General features: G+C 38.6%; 3 protein-coding genes and 1 long non-coding RNA gene across 5 annotated transcripts; 2 read left to right on the top strand and 2 right to left on the bottom strand.

Moving 5' to 3' along the window:
* Window positions 1-1,241: 1,241 nt before the first annotated feature.
* Window positions 1,242-2,871, bottom strand: LOC125491083. The gene is made up of 3 exons (XR_007268109.1): window positions 2,599-2,871; window positions 2,323-2,488; window positions 1,242-2,144 (listed from the first exon to the last, which is right to left on the bottom strand). It is a non-coding gene; the product is annotated as an uncharacterized LOC125491083 (long non-coding RNA).
* Window positions 2,872-3,358: 487 nt separating this feature from the next.
* Window positions 3,359-7,166, bottom strand: LOC105389885 (trypsin, alkaline B). Of its 2 annotated transcripts, none has more exons than XM_048632166.1 (5): window positions 7,023-7,166; window positions 5,499-5,676; window positions 4,833-5,094; window positions 3,717-4,054; window positions 3,359-3,566 (listed from the first exon to the last, which is right to left on the bottom strand). In XM_048632166.1, the coding sequence occupies exons 1-4, from the start codon at window positions 7,057-7,059 to the stop codon at window positions 3,761-3,763; spliced, it is 771 nt and encodes a 256-aa protein (XP_048488123.1). In that variant the 5' UTR covers window positions 7,060-7,166; the 3' UTR covers window positions 3,359-3,566; window positions 3,717-3,760. The 2 variants fall into 2 exon arrangements, with proteins under 2 accessions (XP_048488123.1, XP_048488122.1); XM_048632165.1 differs by having other exon boundaries at window positions 5,499-5,679; window positions 7,023-7,163.
* A 6,401-nt stretch (window positions 7,167-13,567) lies between these two features.
* Window positions 13,568-16,949, top strand: LOC105389884 (trypsin, alkaline B-like; the record flags this gene model as incomplete). The annotated part of the gene is given in 7 exon segments (NM_001305490.1): window positions 13,568-13,585; window positions 13,587-13,595; window positions 13,597-13,613; window positions 13,615-13,627; window positions 14,328-14,517; window positions 15,982-16,243; window positions 16,561-16,949. Coding segments are annotated over 7 exon segments (818 nt in total), but the record flags the coding sequence as incomplete, so codon positions are not given.
* An 886-nt stretch (window positions 16,950-17,835) lies between these two features.
* Window positions 17,836-20,103, top strand: LOC125491081 (trypsin, alkaline B-like). Its single transcript, XM_048632163.1, has 4 exons — window positions 17,836-17,996; window positions 18,388-18,574; window positions 19,102-19,363; window positions 19,740-20,103. The coding sequence occupies exons 1-4, from the start codon at window positions 17,960-17,962 to the stop codon at window positions 20,040-20,042; spliced, it is 789 nt and encodes a 262-aa protein (XP_048488120.1). The 5' UTR covers window positions 17,836-17,959; the 3' UTR covers window positions 20,043-20,103.
* The last annotated feature ends 7,587 nt before the right edge of the window (window positions 20,104-27,690 follow it).

Raw genomic sequence — 27,690 nt, 5'->3', positions numbered from 1 at the left:
TAATGAAAAAAATTAAATACCTACACAACCCTACCCTGCATTTATATTGGTTTTCGTGATAATTTCTATTATTTATGTAACACTAGCTGACCCATTGCGAACTTCGCTTCGCTTTAGAATGTTTTCCATTCTATGAAGGAAGTTTTCTCATCCATAACGATTTTTTTCCCGTCCCTGCCTCCGTCTATAAGGATTTTTTATATAGTTATTATGTTAAAGTACTAAAATTCCCCATCTTCAGTGTTTAAGGTACTTCCCATCCCATTAATGTAGCCCGCCGTGTTATTTGCCGCAAAATTGGGAAATAAAACGACGTATGCACACTTATCCTGCTAGCTTAGCACGGGGTTCAAGACGTGCACGTCAAAGCGTGAAAAAAGATATCGGGAATATCTCTATCACATCTCTACACACTTGCGTGCCGTGCAGTGTTCCAGAGTAAGCCGAGCTGAGCACACGTATTGAGAATGGCACCCATCCATTCTATTCTATTCTATGTGGGGGTGTAGCCGTACCTGCACCTGGCTCTTTCGAGTGGAACCTTTGTGCATATCCCCAATGTCTAAACTACCTTCCTAAGCTTGGACCATTTCCCACCACTCTGGTCCACTGCGGGTTGGTGGGTTCACATATCTAGATGTGCTAGGTCTAGATATGCAGGTTTCCTCACGATGTTTTCCTTCACCGTAAGAGCGATGGTATACATTGTACTTAGAAGAACTCATTGGTACATCTCTGGCGTGAGAAGCGGGGGCTTACCCGACTGAGCTACCACCGCTACAATGGCACACATATTAGGGGAAATAATATCATCATATTGAACCTCATAAAGTTGTGAGGATTGTGTAGGAGTAGGAACAGATGGATATATCCATAGGCTTGATGTTGTGGGGGTGGGATGGAGTAGATGCGGTTAAAATAATGTTTATGATGTTTATCCCACATGTCTGGTCGGTCTTTATAGACCGTCGTTCCTTGACGGTCTGCCTAGGGCCATCGTCCCAAATGGGCTATATCATAAATATGATACATACAGTATACACAAATACATACATAAACTTAAAATTACTATCATCATCATCATCACACAGATAGGGATCAGTTTTTGTGAAAATGGGTAAGTACCTACTAAGGATAAGCTTAATTCTGTCAACTATCCATACAACTTACCTACTTACTTTATTTTTCAGTGACAACAACAAGAAAATGAAAAAATCAACCAGACCCATAAGCCAAACATGAAATGCAGGATACAGGAGGGTGATTCGTGTCACAAAAAACAACTTCGTTTTCATCTCGTTTTCAGATTTTTACGAACGAGCTATGAAATTGCGATTCACATGGCACTAAAAACAAGCTACATAGTAAGATCGTTTCGAGATCGCAAAATGAATGAACGGAATGGAGAATGACGCGATTCATGTCATTTTTGTTGAACTTTTTGATATCGCTTATCTGTCATATTTTGACGTTTTAGCGATTTTAAACTTTCGAAGAAAAGGGTGAAATTGTTAGATCGTTTTCAGAAAATCCTGCTAAAAGTGAAATTGACCTTGTACGCATCTCTCCAAGATCTTCAAGCCATTTTTCAGCCGGACAGCCGTCCCTACGAGATACGTTTCCATCTTTACCGAATTCGTAATTTTCCTTTATAGTAAGCTTGTATTAGTGATATTTATTTGATTGGTGTGGGTTTTGGCCTGGTAAGCTAATGAATTAAACACATTGTAATGCATGTATATTTTATTTATTGATAGAACTAATAAATTCTATGAATTATCACAAATACTAAAAAATATAGGTAGTAATTAGGTCCCTTTACCACTTAATAAAGCTACAGATAATGGCAATCAAAGATAAGTCTTATTTTTTCTCATATTCTCTCCTATAGGTTGACTGTTACAAAATGCTTTTAGCCTTGTGTATAATTATTAATACTTATATAATACAATATTTTGTTAACAATTATTAAACCATTATTGTATATAGGAACTTAGGTAATCAGTAATCACAGGTGCTCCTCTGTTTGAATTGACGCATGAAGAAGAGGAAGAATACAGGCGTGAGGCCATTGAAGGCCAGGCGCATGCGTAGGGACGGGATCCTCCCACGCACCGCCAGTCTTGATTGTTCCTTTCATTAGCCTAGAAAAGACAAGATGAAAAGTTCAGTATGATATTGTTCTAAAAAAATACAGACAGACACTAACAAAACTACACTGTAACATAAATATTCAACACCAGTTTTCCAAAGACATTATTGGGGTAACAATGAAGTTAAATTCTATTCTATTATTTAGGCAAACATTTAGGAATAACCTACCTTTTTCCATATGAGGAACCCCTCCTCAAGAAACCTCTCGTTGACTGCAGCCTGTCTGTTCATTGCTTTAGCTAATCAGCTATCATTGTGAGGGCTGAAGCCGTGGCGCTCTCACAACGCAGTTGCTACTTCTGCAACTCAAGCACATCGGCTGCTGCTTGTGTTTCTAAAACAATTCAAAACAGAAATTGGATACATCGTAAATTACAATACCTTCTTGACTACAACCGGTAACATTTATAATTAAAAAAAATAGGATAATACATTGATACTTACATGTCTCAGTCGTATTTCTCTAAGTAAGTCAAACTTCCTTTCCTTTCCTTTCTTTATTTCCTTCCTTTATTTTCCAAAAAAACTACGTTGACACGAAAATGAGCAAAGAAAATCAATGTTTTTATGGAGAAAACATGGCGGCTGTCAAAAGTGCCACAGGTTATGAATTTCTTCAACGTTGAATTAAAAAGCCGTTTCTTGATACTTGCTATCGACACTAATTCCAACAAAATATATTGTAGGAACAAAATTATTTAAAACAATTAGTGGTAGTATTTAATATTTTTGCATGGCAATTAAAAAAATATAGTTTCATTCATTTCACTCAAGCCATCCAAATACGAACTAGCGATATGAAAACGAGATCAAAGTATGTGTGTTATGAATCGCGTTTTTGAACATTGCGGATTTCATCTCGTAACTCGTTCGTATCGCTTTACAAATATTTCGGTTGAGATGTGAATCGCGCCCCAGGACGTTCATTTATCTGGGAATTCTGGGATGATTAAAATGAGTAATAATCATGAAAATAATTTTGAATTTGAATTTTTGAACTCGGAATAAGGACGCGCTACGTTACATTATAATAGTTGATAATTTGCATGTTTATGCAGGGTTAAATATTGAGTTTAAAAAAAACGATGATAAAAAACAGACGATGTACCTGCAAGCATTTTTGGAAAAGTAACATTGACGCAACTCACTGCAATTTTTGAGGTCCAAGCTACGCTAAATTGAGAAGTTATCAACAAAACAAAAATCTTAATCAAAACATTTAATCCTGTATGATAGACATAGTACTCTTTATTGAACACCAAAAACAATAATAAATTAACAAGTCACAGCTTAATTAGGATACAAAAGGTGGTCTTATCAATCGATCTCTTCCAGCGATAAACCCAACTTTTGTACCTATCCTCTAATATAAGGTTTAACAGTTTATTTCCCATAATAATCTTATACACTTACCCCCTTATTCATAGAAAAGTTACAATACGTTTTAACTAATAAACTGTTTTGTCCCTTTCTGTCAAAGAACAAATTGTTCTTTGTCGGAGAGGGACAAAACAGTTTATTAGTTAAAACGTTTTGTAACTTCTCTATGAATAAGGGGGTTAAAATGGGAACTTCAATTTCTTTCTATACAATATTGGCTCTCCCATTAGACAGCGTTAGCCACAATCCAGTTAGTAAACGCAGATACCTTAGTATGAACGGCCGGGTAAGAGCTGACCACGCAGCCATTGCCCCAAGAGACCAGGCCTACGACGACATTGTTTAGCACCACTGGACCACCGTTGTCTCCTTGGCAACTGGTCTGTTCTTCAGCAGAGCTGGATAAGGTACAGAACATGTTGGTGGTAATGGATCCACGGTCGTAGCGAGACGCGCAGGTTTCCAGAGCCAGGTTGTTGGCGATGCCGTCACGTAGTTGTAAGGAGGAGGGCCCGTTGAGCTGGTGACAAGATAAAGGTTATTGAATGGGGTTCGGGGCTGAATAGAAGGACAAGAGCTCAAATCCGGAGGTTCGGGGATAAATCTCAGAACCCGAGATATATCTCAGTTTAAAATCTACCCTAACATATCCGCTTCAAATCTCAAATTTAACGTCAAACTCATAGAAATTTTGACGTTTGACGTTTTACGCGTGATCGCCAGAATACCATTTTAACAAATTCACCCGAGATTAACATCATCTCGGCCAAATCTCGGTACTGGAAATGATCTCCGTAACTCGGGAATCGGTACCCAGGTATCAAAATACTACTGAGGGCCTATCACGGGCTAACGTGGCAATTTGATGCTATTTTCGTTACTACACAAACATAATTATGGAATAAGAATAGTGCCGTAGTCACTTTTGGAACTAACGAGATTTGCCTTACATTTTTGAGTGACAGTTGACGATACACAACGTAAACGAAGGTTCGAAAATGTTATAATCGCTACACTGGTATTGGTAAGGTAACGAAATATTTAAAATATCTTGGCTACATTTTGCATTGCTCCTGCTTGGATTTTAAATATTATGGCTGCGTCATTAGACTGCATTACAGGGGCCGAGATTCTCAACAAATACTATGATATCGTTATAATAACGATGCTGATGACTTTTCAGCTATTATCTATAGCGCCATTATCTATACTATAGATGTAGGGCGTAGGCATCTGAATTTTAGTGAATACGGGCATCTGACCTTAATCACCAAGTTTCAAACTCCAAAACAACTCACCCTAATCTGTCCCCATCCAAGCAGCCTCACCGCAGTCGTACCAGGCAGCTCCGACCCAGCCACATTGATAGAAACCGTCTGAATAGTACTAGACAGGGTAGCCAGAGTGGACAGTTCAACCAGGCTGACGTCAGAGTCTCTGGGCGCCGCTAGTCCGTAGTCTGGGTGGTTGATGATGCGGGCGATGGTGTAAAGCACGCCTCGGCTGTTGCGTTTGGCGGTGCCGGCGCGGATACGGCGGTGGGTCACGCCAGGGTAGGAGCTGGAAAGAGATGGGAGATTAGCAGGGGTTGGAGTACGTGGAAATGGTTAAGGACTTGTATCAGCAAACATTAGCAATAAACAATGCTAAATCCCCAGTTTCACCATACTCTGTTAGATCATAACAAGGGATTAGTTGTTGTCTTTTTATACATCTAATATGGTGATAACGTATAATTTATTGATGACATTACAATGTAACAGGGGTGTTAATGATCTAACATACTACGGTGAAACTAGGCAAAAGCATCGCTCTCTTGTCAAGTCTGAGTAACTTGTCTGAATGTCTGTCATGGATGTAGCAGGGAAAGACGCTTTCAAACGGACGTTCTGTTTTTTATTTGAACTGGCCGTGCTAGTTGACCTCACTTCACCATAAAAGAAGAAGGTAGCATCAGAACTCACGCCCCACTGAAGCACTGCGCAGCGCTCAAGGTCCACTTGGTGCTGATGAGGGCTCCAGCACACGCCTGGCTCCAGACGCCTCCCGGCTGGAGGAAGTCCACCTGCACGACAAAGGGATAGCTCTCGATGGCCACCGCCTGGCCATCTAAGACTCTGGACACGTCGGCGGAGACCGCTGCTGCTAGTGGGAAGATGGTTTGGCTTAGTAGAGGTTATTGAACACAGACGTATATATTTATATGATGACTAGATTCATTTATATGAGAACCGTATGAGCGGTGGTAGCTCAGTCGGGTAAGCGCCCGCTTCTCAATCAAGAGATGCGGGTTCGAATCCCGGCGCTGACATGTACCAATGAGTTCTTTTAACTTAAGTACAATGTATACCATCGCTCTTACGGTGAAGGAAAACATCGTGAGGAAACCTGCATATCTAGATTTAGCACATCTAGATATGTGAACCCACCAACCCGCAGTGGATCAGCGTGGTGGGAAATGGTCCAAGCTTGGGAAGGCAGTTTAGACCTTGGGGATATGCACAAAGGTTCCACTCGAGAGAGCCAGGTGCAGGTACTGACACCCCCACAGAGAATAGAATAGAATAGAATATGAGAACCGGGAGTGCCGAAATTTTATAATGACAGCTGGACGGAACTTAATGTATGTTGGTATTATAATTACGATCAACCTTTTGACAAGCGCATAACGCACACTTGGAGAATCTAGTGTTATACAATGTCTGTGGACTTAGGAGAGATTGGGAGAGATTATTGACGACCGAATGGCGCAGTGGTTAGTGACCCTGACTACTGAACTGAAGGTCCCGGGTTCGATTCCCGGCTGGGGCAGATATTTTGTTTAAACACAGATATTTGTACTGGGGTCTTGGGTGTTGATATTTATATTTAGTATCTATCTATGTATTTGTGTAGATATATCAGCTGTCCGACACCCATAACACAGGATCTGCCTAGCTTGGGGTCGGATGGCCGTGTGTGAGATGTCCCCACATATTTATTTATTTATTTTCCTGAAGGCCTAGCTCAAGCAAGAAGGGCACGTAAAAACCGTCAATCTTTTGTATCATAAACGATCATGACGCCAAAGACATAAATTCCTGATACGGTCGTTATCTGGGGGGTCACTTTCTAAATCTTCCATCGAACGAACGAGAATTGTCTCGCAATCGGCACGATTAATACAACGATACAGACGGAAAAACAAAACCGCAGCGCTAACTACAACTCTATCCAGTTTCACCATACTCTGTTAGATCATAATAAGGGATTAAGTGGTTGTCCAGTTTTGACACATCTGTCAAGAATTTAATATGGAGATGACATATAATTAATGACATTACAATGTAACAGGGTTGTTAATGATCTAACAGACTAAGGAAGGTGAAACTAGGCATAAGCGTGTCAATTTTTGTTCGTTCGTTCATCAATTTAAAGAGTGGTTGGAGGTTGTAAAATTATTTCGTTTGCTGACTGTACACATTTTAAAATTTATATCCAAAACTTACCAACAAGTGCAAGAAGAGCCCAAGCGTACAAAGCCATGATAGCGCAGCGATTGAAAAAAAACAATATGGTGACCAATATAGGTAATTTATTTATTGCATCGCTATCACGATCTGATTATGAAAAAGCTATATATATTATAATATGTCAAGTCCTTTTGAAAGATGTTAATAATAAAATGTGGCGATAATAGAAAATTTCTATCTAAGTGTTGCAAGTAAAGGTTGTCTGGTAGAGAATGCTTTAAGCAATAAGACCGCCTTTCTTGTACTATTTTATCTATAAGTTAGTGAAATTGTAATGTTTTCTTTAATGGTGCAAAATAAAGAGTATTCTATTCTATTCTATTCTAAGTGGAACTGTTTTCTTGTACGTGAGTTTAAGCCGAAAGGGGTTGACCTTACAATGTACAACATGCGCAGTGATCAATGACGGCCCATGCTTTGCAATGCACCACTATAATAATAGGCCACAATCACTTGGTATATATTTACAAAATGGCCATGGCTCAAATTGTCTTGTCACCCTCACCCCGTTTCGGATTAGTATAGCTGTTTTGCAACACCCTGTATAGAATGTACCTACATTACAAGACGAGACGGTCATATCATATTTAATTTCCTGCTCCCTATGTTGGAGATAACAACAATAATTATGTATAAGCCTGCCTGTATTACTTTAATCTGGTGTTAACACGATTAATCCGATTACACATACGATATTATTGTGGCTAGTCATCATTGTAGTTATTCAGTTTTTAATTATATCCTTGTTCTAGTTAAGTTTTCAAACGATAAAAATAAATACATAGAACTTTATATTTGACTTTACTTATTTGTAGAAAAAATTTACACAGCCAGGCATCAGACAGCATTGTCTATCTCCGTTTGTTAACCGACTTCAAAAAAGGAGAATGTTCTCAATTCGTCTGTATGTATGTTCACCGATATTTCAGTCGTGTATGGCGTGATTTTGATTAAAAAAATATAGCAAACCATAGACCTGCAGCAAACAAGCACAGTCGAATCTACAGAAAAGCAAAAAATTCATACAATTCTCGCAACAGAATGATGCGGCCACTGTTAGACCAATAATCGCTCGATATCATCTTTATTTAAGGATTTAATGAATATAATTTATTCTGGACTATATTTTTCTCTCTAAACTGTTATGTAATTTGAGAACAAAACGCAACGGTATTTCTGAAAACAAATATTGCACAAGTTTATTAACGGTCAAATGGCTTTCAGTTTGGCAAAGCCAGTCGTTCACTCTACCATTCACAAATGTTACGAGTATGTGATACCAACAAAGCAATAGCCATTGGACAGCGCTTTCTTTCAAAGTTCAATGTCTTTCAGAGTTACGTGATAGCAAAGCCGCTTTATAAAAGGTGCTATAAAAAGCGGTGGTAGCTCAGTCGGATAAGCGCCCGCTTCTCACGCCAGAGATGCGGGTTCGAATCCCGGCGCTGACATGTACCAATGAGTTCTTTTAACTGAAGTACAATGTATACCATCGCTCTTACGGTGAAGGAAAACATCATGAGGAAACCTGTATATCTAGATCTAGATCTAGCACATCTTGATATTATGTGAACCTACCAACCCACAGTGGACCAGCGTGGTGGGAAATGGTCCAAGCTTAGGAAGGCAGTTTTAGACCTTGGGGATATATGCACAACGGTTCCATTCGAGAGAGCCAGGTGCAGGTACTTACACCCCCACAAAGAATAGAATAGAATAGAAGGTGCTATTAATTTAATGTCATATACCTAATAATATAATAATAAATTTCTTTATTAGATTAAAAAAAAAGTATAAGTTAGTAAAACTAATGTAGATCGCGGGTAGGTGGAACTTTTTCATTGCTCGCGAGTGTATCATCTAAAGTCTATTTTTTTTTATTTCAGATCTCAGATACTAAATTGACAGTTTCATAACAGTCGATTGTCCCTTGAATAGTCCGCCAATAGTACGATACGTCACTTAATCGCGGAACATTAATGGGACAATCGACTGTTGTTGAACCATTCAGAATCTGTAGTAACGGAGACCAAAAAATGAATTTAGTTGTACTTAATTAGCTATATATACATAGGTATCTGGGGCCACGACAGTGCCCCCACCAAGTCGAGCAAAAAAGCGGCATTATTATTTACGCTCGGAACAGTAGGAACTAGGGTTTCGTTCCCGTTTTCCCGGGAATTCCCGTTCCCGGGAATTCCCGGGAATTTTGTCCTTCCCGAAACCGGGAAAAAAATATGTAGCATTCCCGGGAATTCCCGGGTTTGGTTTTAAATCGATTCTATGCTATATTTTCATCTTTATTTATCTGTTTCTCTTACCTTAAACCAAAAAAATTATTGGAAAATCATACGTGTTATTGTTTTCGCGCAGCTGCATTGCAAAGATAATAATGACTCATCTACATCACCTTGTTTCACCTCTTCCTGATTCAATATTTTCATATTTTATTTATCTGCTGGTCCTACCGCCTACCGAAAACCAAACAATTGATCGGCGTTTACATATGTGATCAAAGAGTATGTAAAAGCTAACGCTAGTGTGACGCCTGTCATATTTTTTTTTTATGTCCCCGTTTTGTGTCCGCTTTTATTTTTTATAAAATTACTAACGCATAGAAAAAACCAAAATAAGAAGTAGGTTGAGCGATAAATCGTTGAATGAATATTTTTTTCTAAAACATGTGTAATTAATTTTCTATTTTAATTATATGTCATAATAATATTATTTTCAAACTGGTTATTGTTTAATTTACAATTAAGAAAAACAAATGATTTGGCATGTAAAACAAATAATTATAATTTTGGTTGCTAATTTATCTGACTGTTGCTTTTTTCTACCTATACGAGTGATAGAAGTATATTTGATTATATTGTAAGTATTTTAATAGACTTTTAATACCCGAAAATAGCAAAACCAAGCATTTAAAATAAATTCCCGTTTCCCGGGAATTCCCAGGAAATCTTGAAAAAAATTCCCGTTTCCCGGGAACAGAAAAAGGTCGAGAAAAACAAAACCCTAGTAGGAACAGACTATTGCTATTTTAATCGCATAACAAAAGTAGTTCAGAATGATAATTCTTTGACACCCTCGTTCGGCGTAGGTATATTTTTTTACTACCCTGCAATATACCTACGATTAGTCTCTCTCTATCGTATGTAATAATAACGGGGATTACCGCAGATATGCCAGCGCATAAGCGAATAAAATTATGCAACTATAATGATAATGATACGATAACAATAACGTAACGTTATCTACATAATTATTATGTTCATACCCTTACCTAAGCTTGCTGACAACGATTCTAATTATTCAGTATAAAAAATATTGAATTTATAATAATCAGATAATAAAACAACAATACGAGGTACACCTACACTTAATCCAAATATCATATCGGAATGATAAATAAATAATAGCTTGAATACATAGGTACTGTTTAATGATGCCACATAATAAAATTATATATTATGGGAGAAGCGTCCGTAGTCGAGCTAGCTTCAGTGATCGTAACGAATGATCACTGAGGTTAAGCAACACATTGCACGGTCAGCCATTAGGTGAGGGACCGATTTCAAAGGGTTGTTTTCTGGACGCTTCTGTGCTTCGGACGGCACAGCTGTGGGTCCCGGTTGCTGTTTCGGCAGTAGTCGCTAAGCCTAGTCAGGGCGGTTCGGACAGCTTGAAATCATCTGTCAGTCGGCTAGCCCACTTACCCGACAACTCTCTCACCACAAGCTTGCTGGTTTCGTTGGAATAGTACTTAATTTGGGTCTTGGGTGTTGATATTTATATTTAGTATGTATCTATATATGTATTTGTGTAGATATATATCAGCTGTCCGACACACATAACACAGGTTCTGCCTAGCTTGGGGTCGGATGACCGTGTATGAGATGTCCCCACATATTTATTTATTTTATTATTTATTTAATAGTAGTGCATTATTAGATCTTCTTATTATATCGTGTCGGTGACTTACACTAGAGAGCTAAGAAGGTTTTGCGGATAGGCCAAAGGAACTAAAGTTGCAAAGTTCCACACCTCCTGTAAAACGTATAACACAAAATACACTCACGGGCAATGAAAAGTTTCCACTGAGAAAAACACCAAATTACTCCTAAACGGAAAAAGCGACCTTAACGACGCCTTCTGCAACATTGAAGTACATTTAACGGAGCATCAGGATATAACCAACTAAAAACCACCTCCTGTAAAACGTATAACACAAAATACACTCACGGGCAATGAAAAGTTTCCACTGAGAAAAACACCAAATTACTCCTAAACGGAAAAAGCGACCTTAACGACGCCTTCTGCAACATTGAAGTACATTTAACGGAGCATCAGGATATAACCAACTAAAAACCACCTCCTGTAAAACGTATAACACAAAATACACTCACGGGCAATGAAAAGTTTCCACTGAGAAAAACACCAAATTACTCCTAAACGGAAAAAGCGACCTTAACGACGCCTTCTGCAACATTGAAGTACATTTAACGGAGCATCAGGATATAACCAACTAAAAACAATCATATTTTGTTGAAATTTTAATGAAATGTTGGAAAAAATTGGGGTTGTTTGGTGTCTGCTTTTTGTGAGTGGAACTATTTCATTGCCCGTGAGTGTAGTTTAAAGTGAGCGAACTTACACCTTTCGGAACCGTACGCAACGGACGCATTCTATGCACAGCATTTCACACAAGTGCCTCCAATTGACCGGCATTGTTGACGTCGTTTACCCGTACATACACACACTCACGCCTTGTACTAATGTACTCCCTTGCGGGGTAGGCAGAGGTGCATTGCTGCACCCACTTTTCGCCAGAGTGTTATGTTAGTCAGTAGTATTAACTACTACTACTACTATTAAGGGGGCGTGTCTATTGCCATTTTACGGGCACATCCAAGACCCGCGAGAACAAATATCTGTGTTTAAACAAATATCTGCCCCAGCCGGGAATCGAACCCGGGACCTTCGGCTCAGTAGTCGGGGTCACTAACCACTACGCCATTTGGTCGTTTACCCGTACATTTATGAAAATCCGTTTGGTCCGATACGTACGATGCAGATATGAGGGACGCTTGCCTTAACGGTCCATGTGCGAAACATCCTGTATAGCCCTTAGCTCGTATACTGATTATAATGACAAATGCTAGTCTAGCACAAGTTGTGTTTGTCACCAACCAATCGATAAGAAGATGTAAAAATATGAATGTCATGCGATAAACAGTATTGTAATTAAATCACTTAGTCATGGTAGGGTATTTATGGAATAATTAGTTAGATAATACTGATGTTAATAATATAACCAAATTTTTGATTAGACTTTATTGCAATGGAGGGTTCTACTTAAAGTAGCATATTTATTAAAAATATTGTTATTTTGCTTTCCATAGTAGAAACGTCTCGTGACCATAACAAAGTTTAAATTTGTCGAGATTTTTGATTAGTGGTAGCTAGAACAAAAGTTTTTTACACCATGTCATTTCCTTTCGGCCTAGTACTTTATACCTTTGTCACACCCTGAATAGGTATAAATTCCCATTATAATCATACTGAAGAGCTCATATTATTATGGTGAAGAAGGCATCTAAGTACAGTTCGGTTCGAATAACTTGGCAGTTCAGAAGTTGGCAGTGAGTACACATTTTATAATATATTTCACCTTTTCCAACTAACAAACCACTTTTCTTTCAAAGATGGACGGTTTGTTAGTTTGTCAAAGCACAAAATACATTATATTACACTAGCTGTTCCCGCGCGCTTCGCTTCGCCTTAAAAAGTTTTCCCGTGGGAATTCCGGGATAAAAAGTAGCTCATGTTCTTTCCCAGAGTCTAGACCGTATGTATACCAAATTTCATTCAAATCCGTTCAGTAGTTTTGGCGTGAAAGAGTAACAGACAGACAGACAGACAGACAGACAGACAGACAGACAGACACAGTTACTTTCGCATTTATAATATTAGTTAGGATTAGCATAGCAATTAACGGTCGAATGGCGTAGTGGTTAGTGGCCCTGACTGCTATACCGAAGGTCCCGGGTTCGATTCCTGGCACGGGCAGATATTTGTTTAAGGACAGACAATTATTTGTAATCGGGTCTTGGGTGTTGATATTTATTTTTAAGATGTACCTATCTATCTATGTATTTGTGTAGATATATCAGCTGCCCGATACCCATATCACAGGCTCTGCCTAGTTTGGGGTCGGATAGTCGTGTGTGAGATGTCCCCACATATTATTATTATTAATCCTTAAGCAGTGTCACTCGCCTACAAAAATCTGTTAGATTCATGCAAGTAGGTAAAAAATCATTGCTTAGGGCCGGGAGAATTTCATGATTTGAATTTCATTGAACACATTTAAATGCAAAGCGAAACTCGCGGGGACAACTAGTCTCTAATAAGGGCTAATCTCACAAGATATGGGATAATTTATTATGGGGGCTTCAACAAAGATAAGTCAGTAATTAAAACAGTATATAAGAAACTATTGATTTATTTTCAATTATTGGTGAGGTTTGAGTATCTTACAATGGCTTTCTCTACTGGAGCAGTCCTGCTTCTTGCCGGTAAGTTCATAGCATAACGTAATAATATTATTATCAATTGAAATAGTAAAAGAAGATACTTAGGCTTCATCAAGGAGTAGCTATTTAGTAGGGATCCTTAATTTTTCGTGTCGGTGACAGATTAGAGCTGTATTTACTAGGGTTTTGTAAGTCATTCAGTCAAGCAAACAATTTTGAATTACATTATTTTTACTATGAGATCGTCAAAATAGGCGATAATAGATTCAATTTTCAATTTAATGTATTTAACATTTCTCGATATAAAGGCAGAAGACAACCAAGTACGGAATGCTTAAAATATTTCAATCTAGTATTCTAGGTTCTATTCTGTGAATTTTTCATTGCTCGTGCTGCATGCTTACAGTCGAAGTAACTTAGTTAGGGTAGGTTCAATTTAGACTTTTATTTTCATGAATGTTCCTTTTCTCCTTTCCTGCATCCTAACTAATATTATAAATGCAAAAGTAACTGTGTCTGTCTATCTGTCTGTCTGTCTGTTACTCTTTCACGCCAAAACTACTGAACGGATTTGAATGAAATTTGCTATACAGATGGTCTAAACCCTGAGAAAGAACATAGGCTACTTTTTACCCCGGAATTCCCGCGGGAAAACTTTTTAAGGCGAAGCGAAGTTCGCGGGAACAGCTAGTATTCTATATATCATCTTTATCTTACCTATATACATTCTGTTCCCCCGTAGCCACAGTCGCGGCCGCCGGCCTCCCCTCCTCCCGCATCAGCGGGGGCGAGAACGCTGACATCGAGGACTACCCCTTCGTTCTTCAGCTCGACTTTCTCTCCACATCTGGCAACAGCTGGTCGCAGTACGGCGGTGGTGTCCTGATCAACAACTTCTACGCTATCACCTCGGCGCACAAGTTCTTTGAATCGTGAGTATTCTATTCTATTCTCGGTGGGGGTGTAGGTACTTGCACCTGGCTTTCTCGAGTGGAACCTATGTGCTAGGTCTAAACTGCCTTTATTAGCTTGGGCCATTTCCCATCACGCTGGTCCACTGCGGGTTGCTAAAATATAATATAAATATTAAGTACCTTATATAAGAGCGTGGGGTGGAGCTTGCAAGACTAAACTGATTGAGCTGGAAAAGGCTCAACGATCACTGATAAAAGTTATGTTCTTCAAACCATACAGATTCCCAACCTATGAATTGTATTGTACAAATAATCTATTCACAATCCGGCAATTATTTGTACTCAATTCAATAGTAAGGAGACATCGTTCCACACCATATAACCCATTAATTAATCTTTTATGAAGACAATACAACTGTCATCCGTCATTGCACCTCTCAAACAGTATTTGCCCGTCGACACTATAATATTTGCATTGTTTCAATGAATAAAGATTTTAATTAAAAAATTATATATATATATATATATATATATTATTTTTTAATTTTTGATGGGATTTTTTTTTATTACTTTCTTCCTTTTCAAATCATTGCTCGTGGGTATTACACATGCGGGGTGTCCCAAAAGTGAATGTCGTCGTTGGGGGGCTGATAGGCCATCTCAGGACGTCAGAAGTGACCAGGATATCGCAATATGACTTTGTTTAAGATCTTAGTTTTCGAGATATTTTCACTTTTATAGAATTGATGAAATCTTTATGTGCGGCAAAAAAGTAGAGACATAGTAACCTGAATATTTGTGAGGACTTTGTTTTTCTATGTGAAAACAATTTGTTAGTATCTAAAAATATGCAGGAATTGCTAAATCTCACTTTGTCACTTCAGCAATGATTGATGATCCGACCGACCGACCATTAGGATGTGTCCGTATAGATAGAGTCACCAAATCCACTAAACCAATTTTTTTTCTTGTGGTTCTATGAAAAATACTAAAGAAGATGGTTTATTGGGCTTTTTACGTGGTGAAACGATTAGCTAATGGGGAAGAAAACCAAATGAAACTTTGGCAGCACTATCGAGTAGGTCTTTCAGGTTATAACCAATTACAGTGCCACAAACTTATCTGTTCCGGTGAGAGCGAACTAAATTGATCCATATCTCTTTATTTACTAATGAATTATATATTGATATAGATTAGATGGGTTTATTGAAACCACAAGAGCGAATTACCACTACTGGCAAACTTAAAATATTATAGAATGAAGAAATATTACACATTTACGTGAGCTGTCACCGGAACAGATAAGTTTGTGGCACTGTACATTATTGGGGAGAAAAAATGGCGACTGATCGTTCAAATAGGTGCTGGGAAAATGGGCCTACTCGACAGTGATGACATCTGGATTTTAGCTTTGCGTTTTCCTCGCCATTATATTACAATCCTTTGTTCCCAGTCCCGTTGTTAATCCTGTAATCCTTCCAGCTCCTTCGCTGGCGTGGAGACCGCTCGCGTCCGTGCCGGGTCCAGCCAACGCAACTCTGCCGGAGTTATCTACGGAGTCAATACCATCTCCATCCACCCCGACTACGCTGACGACGCCGAGCGTGACGCTGACATCGCTGTTGTCCGTCTAGCCAGAGCCGTAGACTTCACTGACAAGATTCAAGCTGGTATCCTGTACACCGCTAACTCTGTCATTCCTGACAACGCTGAGGTTACAGTCGTCGGATGGGGCAACACCGGTGTAAGTGATAAGATTGTCTTGGACATAGACAGAGAGAAACATAATTCATTTATTTCAAACACACACAGGAAACAACGTAAACATACATAGGTATAAGTAACTTTAATTGGTGGTTTTGTAACTATTCCTCTAGTCCTTGATTAGTGGAGTGAACACCACTAATAACTGAGGTTAATACCTTCTGTTTTTCTAGCACCATCACAACGGCACACTCCATCTTTGCCAAATCATCAGCGTAAACTAGGTCCAGTTGTCATCCCATACGCGTTTGCTTGTTTGTGTTAATACCTATTAATGAAAAATCTTCTTCTTTCCAGTCTCTCGGCGCGTCTCCTTCTCGCCAGCTTCAGGCGCTGACCCTCAACCACATCAACCAAGAGGTTTGCGAACAGCGTTACGGATTCGGAGTCACCGATAACATGATCTGCTACGGAATCCTTGACACTGAAGAGCGTAAGAGCCCCTGCTTTGGAGATGCTGGTGGCCCCGTCATCTACAAAAATGGTGAATATGACGGTGTCATCGGTCTCATCTCTTGGGGACAGAGCTGCGCCAACTCTTATTTCCCAAGCGTCGGTACCTTCATCCCCGCTGTCGTCGACTGGGTGCTTGCCGAGGCTTCGTAAAGACATATACCTGGGTGAAGTAAGGACTTATTTGAATCTGTCTTTACGTTTGGTAGATTGAAATAAATAAGTGCTGAATCCTCAATTTGTTTTTTGTTTATTTTTTTTCAATACATTTACGATATAAATTAATACTGCGGACGAGAGATATCATGTAACGGTAGGGGTGAAAAGTTTAAATATTAATATGTATACATAATTGATATTTTAACTTTGATGATGTGAGAGACTTGCGAGGGAAATGAATAGTTAGGTAAGCGAAGGCGAAGAGATGCCGATGGAAAACGAAGGGGATATGACCGGAGTTTGGGGACAAGATTTGAAGGGTAGAGAAAGGGAGAGGATGCGTTGATGGTGGAGAGAGGAGCTGGGTGGACCAATTTGGCCAAATTAGACCATAGAAGGATTAAAATATCAGTAAAATGAAAAAATACTTAGGGGAAGTGAATCTCGTAGGATACAGCTAGTTGAAGCTGAATAAAAAGGCTGCGGTGACTTTTATAAGGTTGTTTAATAATGAATAATAGCGTAGATAATTAACATTATTTAAAAAACTCTATTGTGGCTTTACAAAAACAAAGCAAAAACTGTCCGCAATTTTGCTTACTATCAAAACATATTTATTAATGCCAACTTAATGAAAACCATTGTACCAATGAATAAATTCACTTATCATCTTACCAAACTAATTCAAAATAAGAGATCAGTTTTAGAAATGGGTTGTTATAATTTTGTCGATAAGTTTCTTTTGCAATGACACTTCATCTCGTTGATATTAAAATATAATTGTTCTAAAGCAATCGCCTAAGCGAAGCAAAGCGTGTTAAAACCAATCCGCTCAGTCATCCTCATTATCATGATTCCTTACAGAAGCCTAATAAAACATTTCATGGTTAGATATTAATAAATACATAATCGTTTAAAACAAACGAATCATGCATTTATCACTAAACAGGCTAATCTCTCAAGATATGGGTTAATTTATTATGAGGGCTTCCAAAAAGATAAGTCTATAATTACAACAGTACCTAGGTATATAAGAAAGTGTTCATGAATTTTTATATTATTGGTGGGGTTTGAGTATCTTACAATGGCTTTCGCTACTGGCGCTGTCCTCCTTCTTGCCGGTAAGTTAATTATTAATCTCCTTCCTATCTTGCAAATTTGGTGGCACATCTATATTCTATTCTCTGTAAGAGTGTTAGTACCTGTCCCTGGCTCTCTCGAATGGAACCATTGTGCATATCTCCAAGGTTTTAACTGCCTTCCTAACCTTGGACCGTTTCACACCATGCTGGTCCACCGCGGGTTGTTGGGTTTACCACCACCGACACATTATCAATTAACAATGCAGCTTTACGGATTGTTAATTGCTAATGTTTGGTCTTGGTATTATGTACCTATTCTGTGGTCTGGGTAACCTCACTGTACGGCCGGCCAAAAGCTACGTTTGCAGATTAAATATCATCATTTTCTTCTTTTTTTCTTTTGTTTTCACCTGCTTCTATTGTTATTCAGCCACGGTCGCGGCCGCCGGCATCCCTGCCTCCCGCATTAGCGGGGGGGTTAACGCCGATATCTCGGACTACCCCTTCGTGGTGCAGCTTGAGAGGGACAACACCGGCTCCGGCTGGTCCCAGACCGGGGGTGGTGTGCTCATCAACAACTTGAACTTCATCACCGCTGCGCACAAGTTCACTGACGCGTGAGTACCTATCTTACTTAAGCTCATAGCTCATTAGAGCCGGTACCCACTCCGCACCGCCTCGCCTCTCGTGGCTAGCATTCTTTGTATGGGCTTGAATGTGAATGCTCTAATGATCTGTGACCTTGAGACTGAAATCAGACGAACAGCCAACAACCATGCATGCAGACGCATCAGCAACCACACACAATCGCTATATTCAAGTGCATGAAGTTCTACATATGACTTCGAGCAGCAATCTTCGTCGCTGCAATAGAGTCCGTCTGTGGTCAGCCTTACATGAAGTAAGAAGAGAATAATAAGAGTGTTTTTACTCTATTGCTGAGTCGGAACTGGAGGGAAAGAACCTAAAATCTCCTAGTGAGCTAAAACTTCAATCGGTTTACTATACCTTTTTTTCTATACCCCATTTAAAAAATAATAGAGCATAGTATAGGGTTTTTCACCGTGCTGAAAGGATTAGCCAATGAGATTAGCTCATCCTCCATAACAGGGCCATCATTCACCTTGTCCGTTTACACTTCTAGTTCCTTCAAGGGCCCGAACTCCTTCCGCATCCGTGCTGGCTCCAACAAGCGCAACTCTGGTGGCACCACCTACAGCATCAGAACCATCACCATCCACCCCGAGTTCGCCGAGGAAGCTGAACGCGACGCCGACATCGCCGTCGTCCGTCTCACCAGGGCCGTAGAGTTCACTGACCTCGTCAGCCCTGCTGCCCTGTACGGTGGTAGCTATGAGGTTCCTGAAGGCTCTGAAGTCACCGTCGTTGGATGGGGCAAGACCGGTGTAAGTTTTAGATATAAAATTGGTTGGGTTTGGATTGGAGATAAATGTTTCTGGAGGTCTGCTAGGTATTTTCAATCAGGATGATGAGCTTGAAATTTATTTATTTTCTATTCATTAGAAACTCACCAAAGGAGAGAGCTACTCTTTTCATTCATAACCATTAATTTTTGTTATCATTTACTAAGTTTTTGATAAGTGGATTGAACCAAACCAGCTTATCTGCATCAATAACGTCGTCGGTTAAACAGCTTCTGGTTTTCAAGAACCTATAACTTCTTTGGCTCTTCCATGTCACGACAGTCTGTTAAGGTCAATCCAGTTATCATCCCACACCACGTTTTTTCTATTATCGTTAACACCTATTAATAATTTCCAGCCTCTGGACGCGAAGCCCTCCGAACTTCTGCAAGAGCTGACCCTTCACACCATCAATTATGACGAGTGCGCCGCTCGTTACGGTTTTGGAGTCACCCCGAACATGATCTGCTACGGAAACCTTGATTCTGACGAGCGCGACAGCCCCTGTTTCGGCGACGCTGGTGGCCCCGTCATCTACAACGGAGGCGTCATTGGCCTCATCTCTTGGGGACAGAGCTGCGCCAACTCCTATTTCGCTAGCGTCGGAACCTCCGTCCCAGCTTACGTCGACTGGGTGGTCGACGTTGCTATCGCTCCTTAAGTAAACTTATTCGATTATGTCTGTAAGTGTCTGGATTGCAATAAATAAGTGCTAAAGCCTCGATTGTCGTTTTGTTTATTAAGGTGAACCTCGGTTCTGAAAAACTTCTTAAGCTAAATTAATTCTTGAAATTCTAAATATACATTAAAATTGCAGACGGGTTCTTTAGGCTAGTCTTTTACATTTAACTAGGAGCAATTTGGTGCTTTAGTCGCTGGAACTTTTTCATTGCTCGTGAGTCTTTCACTATCAAGGACTTAATGTAGACAGAATTGTTTATAAATTATATTACTCTCTCTTTGCTTTTACAATACGGTCAATTTTTTTGTTGAATTAAAAAAAATACTTATCAGTTATAAGGAGAGCTCAATAAGTCATCAAAATTAACATCGTCCTGCTGTAGTAGTTATTGCTTGACGACAACTATCGATAATTCAAATGACTATAGGTACCTATAAAGGTATACAGTACTGTTTTGAAAGTAATAAATCTTATATTTCAGGTTGTAATTATCAATTTGTGTAATATTGATCCGTAAAATTACACAATTTTGTAAGGTTGAATAAATAAAAACTCGCTTATAAATTGCCTTTATAGTCAGTGGCCTATTCTTGGATCAACAATTATTATTCTTGGACTAACAGAGCGCCTATCTCATCACTTTCTGCTCCAGTTTACTCGGGAGCTAGGCTGGCTTAGCTGAAATGAAGGGGATATGTACAAAGGTTTCACTCGAGAGACCCACGTACAGGAACTTCGCCCCCTCTCACCATCGTGAGCACTAGTTTCGATCCTCCGTTAACGTTGCGTATCGTCAACTGTCACTGTCAAAATGTAAGGCAAAGTTAGTTCCAAAAGTGATATTTGGTTTTTCCATATGTTGGGTGGAATTTCACCAAACGCTAAACGTATTTAGAAGCCTGTCATACGTCTGTCAGTTAGTACAAAATGTATTTAAAATTTGATTTAAACGTTTAGCGTTCGGTAAAAGTGACCCTTCGTGTAGATTCGAAAATAGTATCGAATCCTATGCTCGCTACACTGAATAGAATAGAATATGTAATTAGTCGGCAACCAACTTTGGTTGCCGACTAATAACATATTTTCAATAAGAAGGGAATAATATAAGGTGATACTCATTGAGAGCAGAGAGCAGACTGGGAAGGAGAAGGAAGGACAAAGGCTTAGAGCCAGAAGTTTGCGAATGGACCAGCCACCGTACCACCACCGACACATTCGCAATTGTCATAATCGATTTTTAATATCATTGTTTTAATACTGACAGATCCCATTTTTAACACTTGTATCATTTTAGTCATTATAATTTTTGGGTATTGCAACACTGTGCTTCCTCAAAGACGACGATTGGCCCGCTATCTCTCGGTTCTCAAGCTGATTGGTCGAGAGGGATGGGGTGTGATTAAAAGGATTAAAAAAAAGGTGGAAATTGAGGAATCTAGAAAAACGCTTCTTCTGGTAATGGCGAAAAACGATTGTGTACGCTTGTTTGATTTTGAGTGTAAAAGGAAGAATAAATCTACAATTTCCGTGAATACCTGGTTTTATTTTATATCAGAAGTGACAAAGGACCCAAAAAGGTATGTTACATTATATTATGCTACAATTTAAGCTCGGTTACTAAAATATAAGTTCGTGTTTGAAAAGTGAAACGAACAAGCAAGCTGCGTACGAGTGGTGTATTTATTGTTCTTTATGTCTTTAACGAAACAAAATATCAGATTCATAGAAATGGTTAACATATTTTGTTAAAAGTTACAGTGAAAAGACTTGTGAATCAGTTGATAAGAAAAACTCAGTTAAGGGGATCCCTAAAGCTAAAATGCTAAAGTCGGCTTGATATACTTGATTAGATTGGAAAAACGGTGGCTTCTATCACATTGATAAAAATATATTTTGTAGCAGAGGGTATACTGAACATGTTAGTTGCTTATAAATTGGTGCAGGATTATAATAAGTATGTTAAAAAAAATTGCAAACACACCATGTCTTTTGCCATTTTTTGACTTATTATGAAAAAACCCTCGAAATCAGAGGGCCCATTTTCATGGAATCTTATATGTATGTGTAGGTAATTTAATTCTTAACAAAGTTACCTTAAAGAGTTGGATTTAATGGACCAGAAGTCAACTTTTTTTGCAAAAAACTAATAAATTCCGGTTTAAAAATGATGACACCGTGACAGATTTCAGATTTCTTCAGTCGTCGCCCTGGTGGCGGCCTGTTAGGAGCGATACCCACGCCATTTTATTTTTTATCAAATATTTCACAAAAACTGATTAAATCAACAAATTATGACTACAAGTATTATAATACATATGCATTTGCTATGGAAAGTTAATTTTCTAATCATTTAAGATGCAGAAAAGCCGAAAATTCTTTGAAAACATTTCGCCTTTTCGATTTGTTTACATTTTTTACTATAGAGTTACAGATGCATAGATAAAGGTAAACATTGCACATAATGACACTTATTAGATTCTCCGAATAAGAACTATACGGTCAATGCAGTATGCCAAAGCGCGAGCCTGTTTATATTCTGAGGGGTAATTTATTTTATTTTAACGGTTGTGTATGGTAGGTAAGCTACACAATATACAGGGTGTTGAAAAGTAAGTTCATAATTTGTTTTATTTGAAACCAAAAACCGTAGTTAATTAAAAATATATATATTTTAAGATGTGGTAGTCTGTACACTACAGGTTGTTAAAAATAAGTAAGTATTTTTAAAAATTGAAGATCTAAAATTTACATAATTTTTTAAATCTATTTAACAAGCTTTGCAAAAAGCGGTTAAGTGCGACGAAAAAAATGAAATGTTTACTGTAGCTATGAATTTTATGCGTTACAAGTGGAATAAAATACCGCATAATATTATGTACAACTATGTAAGAGCCTAGTTTTAAAAAAAAAACTCATAAGAAAATATTAAATACACAGGTTTTTTAACCCCTGAAGGAAATAGAGGGGTGTTATAAGTTTAAAGTAAGGGCTGAATTTTTTTTTTAAATTAGGGTGATAGGTAATGTATATTTTTAATGATTTTTTCAAATAGATAAATGTTATACCATTTTTAAATTGCCATAAAATTACCTATAGTTATAGTTATAGAAAAGGGCAGGGCCCATTCGCCACTGCAACCTAAAAGATCTATAAATTATGACTCCCCATGCCGAGTCTCACTCTACAGGCCCAGGTCTTTTATAAACCTGATATTACCTATACAGGATGTTGCAAAAAGGGTATACTGTGCCGAAAGGGTTTGACTCAGGGGTTATTCTGAACAACTTTTGTTCTCCAAGTTTTGGAAATTCTCGAAAAATAAATTCGGTCTCTATAGTAAAAAGTCACGTGATCGAATAAGTTTCTATGTAAAAGGTTTTGTTACGTGAATTTTCAAAATTGTAGAAGAAAAGTGGATCAGAATGGCACCTAAATCCACTTTTGGCTAAGCTTTATACCCTTTTTTCAATACCTTGTATAAAGTATCGTCAGCGTCACCTTAGATCGTAATCATCGTAACTCCTCGTGACCAAATTTTAGAGGAGACAAAAATACTGTTTTATTTGTAGTTCTAGTTGGCATACTACCCACCTAAAGTTTTTTTTAACTAGCCTAAAAATGATTTGTTTAGACAGTCTATCTTCCTGTTCAACCGCAGCCTGAGTGCCAGTGACTCAATGACTGAAAGGAGGCCATTAGTGCTCCTAAATAAATAAAGCAGGCCTGTAGATTATCTTTCAGTGTACCGTCACGTGATCGAATAAGTTTCTATGTAAAAGGTTTTGTTACGTGAATTTTCAAAATTGTAGAAGAAAAGTGGATCAGAATGGCACCTAAATCCACTTTTGGCTAAGCTTTATACCCTTTTTTCAATACCTTGTATAAAGTATCGTCAGCGTCACCTTAGATCGTAATCATCGTAACTCCTCGTGACCAAATTTTAGAGGAGACAAAAATACTGTTTTATTTGTAGTTCTAGTTGGCATACTACCCACCTAAAGTTTTTTTTAACTAGCCTAAAAATGATTTGTTTAGACAGTCTATCTTCCTGTTCAACCGCAGCCTGAGTGCCAGTGACTCAATGACTGAAAGGAGGCCATTAGTGCTCCTAAATAAATAAAGCAGGCCTGTAGATTATCTTTCAGTGTACCGACACATCTGATTGCTGTAAGAGCCTGATAAGCTCTTCAAACGAGTCATACCTCTGTGGTGGTACGGTTTCGACCTTTCGGACAGTCAGTTTGGCATCCGAAATGCGGATTCGAATAGTGGGTACAATACTTTGCGTTCGTTCACTGTCGGAGCAGGATAAGAACCACGGGCGAGTTGTTGCGCTGGCTGTTTGCTTAAAAATAGTAACCGCGTTCAACTCTATCCCCTAGAGGGCGAACCTTTAGGGCGGCTCTTGTATACCATCACTTGTCTTCTTATCTGCAGAAAATTGACAGAGGTCATACGTGTCTAACAAGTACATTAAGGATGCGAAAAGAGAGGGTTTGTTTTCACTGAAGAAGTTCAGTTGCGGAGTTCCACAGCGGTAGGTCTTGGACCCCTCTGCTGTGGAACTTGGCATACAACGCGGTCCTGCAAATCAAGCTCGCAAACGGCGTTAGCACAGTGCATTTTTCTAATGTCACACAGGTCGTGAGGTAGGCTGAGAGCCTCCTTCGGGGATGACATCCCAATGATTCATTACGAAAAAATTGCTGCAGCTGTGCTCGCCATGCAGTGCATGGGCTACTTCCGAATCTGGGGGGCTGTTGCAAAGGAGTCCGTTGCCTCTATACGGTACGGGTTCCGTGCGATCTATGATCCTTCCGGGAGCACCTGTCTTGTCAAGTCGAAGAGAATGGCTCGTATTCGACGCAACCTGCAGTACTGGTGGGATTGGTTGGAGGACAGGACAGCAGGAAGCTGCAGCAGCCGTCATGCTGTGATTCGACGCATAGATGCAAAAAAAAGTTGAAAGTAACTTCATGTTAATAAAATATAAGATCTTAATTTAACAACATAACATTGCAAAAAAAAATTAACATTGTTGAGTATGTTATTGTAATTTACTAAAGTAGTAATAAAAACAAAGGCTTATTGCATAGTTTTCGTTCACGTTCGCCTACATCGCACGTTGTATATGAGAATAAAGGGTATAATTACTAAGTTTTCTTGTTTAAAAATCACGGTTTGGGGTTTAGAGGAAAACAAATGGTAAAATGCGGAATACAGTTTTTTTTTTTCGAATAAAGAGGAAAACATGTGAATTCAAAAAACGTTTCTATTGACACCAAAGAGTACTTTTCGCCGAGAAAAGTGGAGTTACAATGTTTGCGATCTAAAGTGATGATAGAACTAGAACTTATTTTTTCAGTTCACCTGCTGTTGAGTGAAATCGTAATTAGGTAAATGACTCCTTGACATGAAAATAACTTTTTTTTTATAATCGTTATAACAAAACCGTTTTTTTAATACAGCAATATTTGTAGGTGTACTTACAGTGAGCAAAAGAGCGCAGCAAGGTGTAAATTTTTTGGTTTTTAAGAAACAAAAATATTAATTCTATCATATCCCAAATACACATAAGTACTTAAAAAAAAAAATACACACTCTCGCCTTGTACTAATGTACTCCCTTGCGGGGGTACTTACATGTTATTATTTTTCTGGTGACCTCCCCATATCCCTTTGCCAGCTACGTAACCTTTTGTGACACCCTGTATATGCAGAGTTCTGCAAACTACTGTTCTGCTTTTGAAACACCAAAAAAAAACAGGTCGTCTAGCTAAAAGGTCACGTGACCAAAAAAAAATTATATGAAGAAGCGTTTTTTTCATGAATATAAAAAATTACGTAGGATAAAAGTTTTTCAGAGTGACGCCTGAGTAACGCCCTTTCGGCTAACTATACTTTTTTTATTACACGGGGGCAGAGTTTAATACAACACCCTGAACTATTAAACTCTGATAATATTTTCGCGATTTTTTTACATTCTGATTTCATTTCCTGGCTTAGAAATAACATCAATAACATGCTGCACACGTAGGTTTCGGCATAGTATTAAACCCTTTTTGCAACAACCTGTATAAATATCGGCACGGGTACGACTTTATATATAATTAATTATTAAATATTAAAAATACTTTCAAATAAAAATAAATATTTTCGTATCACAAAACAATATTACTTACTTAGTATATTTTTAACAAAGTGGCATGTCTTCACTTTTATGTTTTCGAGTACTATGTTAAAATTTCATGTCATTGTCCGTAGAACGCCCCGCATACCTCAACCCCCCCTCACTAGATTTGACAGATTCTGATTTTCTTCCAGCTTTAGTGACAGCCTTAACACGAATTTGTGGCGGACATTTTTATCCGCATTGATACGCTTTCTCAAAATAAAAAATTTAGTTATTAATACAGATATACAGTGATCATCAAAGAGATCTATAATTGCATATGAATATGAATGCGATTTTTCACTTAAACAATTGCTGGTTCGTTTCGCCGAAGCTATTTCGATATTGTATTTGTTGATGTTATACAGACAAGGCTAGATAGACCGAGTTGTTGACAGTAGGTACCTACTTGATAGCAATTACATAAAAAAATGAATAATAAGATGAATTGAATGTTATCAGTATTGTTTCCTGAGCAAGGAAATACAGCTAGTAGGTATACAAACAATGCAGAGGGTTGTAACCTGACCAACTAATGTGTTAATGTTTATTTATCATAACAATATGTATGTCTGACTTAATCCTTGTCGGTGTGTTGCAAGATAAAGTGTTGCCTCTTGCTCGCACAAGATGAGATGCAGTGTTAATCCTTGCCGGTGTGTTGCAAGATAAAGTGTTGCCTGTTGCTCGCACAAGATGAGATGTAGTGTTTATCCTTGTCGGTGTGTTGCAAGATAAAGTGTTGCCTCTTGCTCGCACAAGATGAGATGTAGTGTTTATCCTTGTCGGTGTGTTGCAAGATAAAGTGTTGCCTCTTGCTCGCACAAGATGAGATGTAGTGTTTATCCTTGTCGGTGTGTTGCAAGATAAAGTGTTGCCTCTTGCTCGCACAAGATGAGATGCAGTGTTAATCCTTGTCAGTGTGTTGCAAGATAAAGTGTTGCCTCTTGCTCGCACAAGATGAGATGTAGTGTTTATCCTTGTCGGTGTGTTGCAAGATAAAGTGTTGCCTCTTGCTCGCACAAGATGAGATGTAGTGTTTATCCTTGTCGGTGTGTTGCAAGATAAAGTGTTGCCTCTTGCTCGCACAAGATGAGATGCAGTGTTAATCCTTGTCAGTGTGTTGCAAGATAAAGTGTTGCCTCTTGCTCGCACAAGATGAGATGTAGTGTTTATCCTTGTCGGTGTGTTGCAAGATAAAGTGTTGCCTCTTGCTCGCACAAGATGAGATGTAGTGTTTATCCTTGTCGGTGTGTTGCAAGATAAAGTGTTACCTCTTGCTCGCACAAGATGAGATGTAGTGTTAATCCTTATCAGTGTATTGCAAGATAAAGTGTTACCTCTTGCTTGCACGAGATGAGATGAAGTGTCATTTATCCTTGTTAGTATGTTGCAAGATAAAGTGTTACCTCTTGCTCGCACTAGATGAGATGAAGGTTTGTTTATCCTTGTCAGT

The sequence above is a fragment of the Plutella xylostella genome, chromosome 31 (genome assembly GCF_932276165.1).
Source record: "Plutella xylostella chromosome 31, ilPluXylo3.1, whole genome shotgun sequence".
NCBI lineage: Eukaryota > Metazoa > Arthropoda > Insecta > Lepidoptera > Plutellidae > Plutella > Plutella xylostella.
The sequence above is the reverse complement of the archived record's forward strand: the minus strand, read 5'-3'. Positions and strand labels throughout refer to the sequence as shown.

Excerpts from the sequence above, each read along its gene's own strand:
- LOC125491081 (XM_048632163.1), top strand. The coding sequence starts at position 17,960 with ATGGCTTTCGCTACTGGCGCTGTCCTCCTTCTTGCCG. Across the intron at positions 17,997-18,387 it reads CGCTGTCCTCCTTCTTGCCG|CCACGGTCGCGGCCGCCGGC; the intron begins GTAAGTTAATTA and ends ATTGTTATTCAG. Across the intron at positions 18,575-19,101 it reads GCGCACAAGTTCACTGACGC|TTCCTTCAAGGGCCCGAACT; the intron begins GTGAGTACCTAT and ends TTACACTTCTAG.
- LOC105389885 (XM_048632165.1), bottom strand. The coding sequence starts at position 7,059 with ATGGCTTTGTACGCTTGGGCTCTTCTTGCACTTGTTG. Across the intron at positions 5,680-7,022 it reads GGCTCTTCTTGCACTTGTTG|CAGCAGCGGTCTCCGCCGAC; the intron begins GTAAGTTTTGGA and ends TCTTCCCACTAG. Across the intron at positions 4,055-4,832 it reads TTGGATGGGGACAGATTAGG|CTCAACGGGCCCTCCTCCTT; the intron begins GTGAGTTGTTTT and ends TCTTGTCACCAG.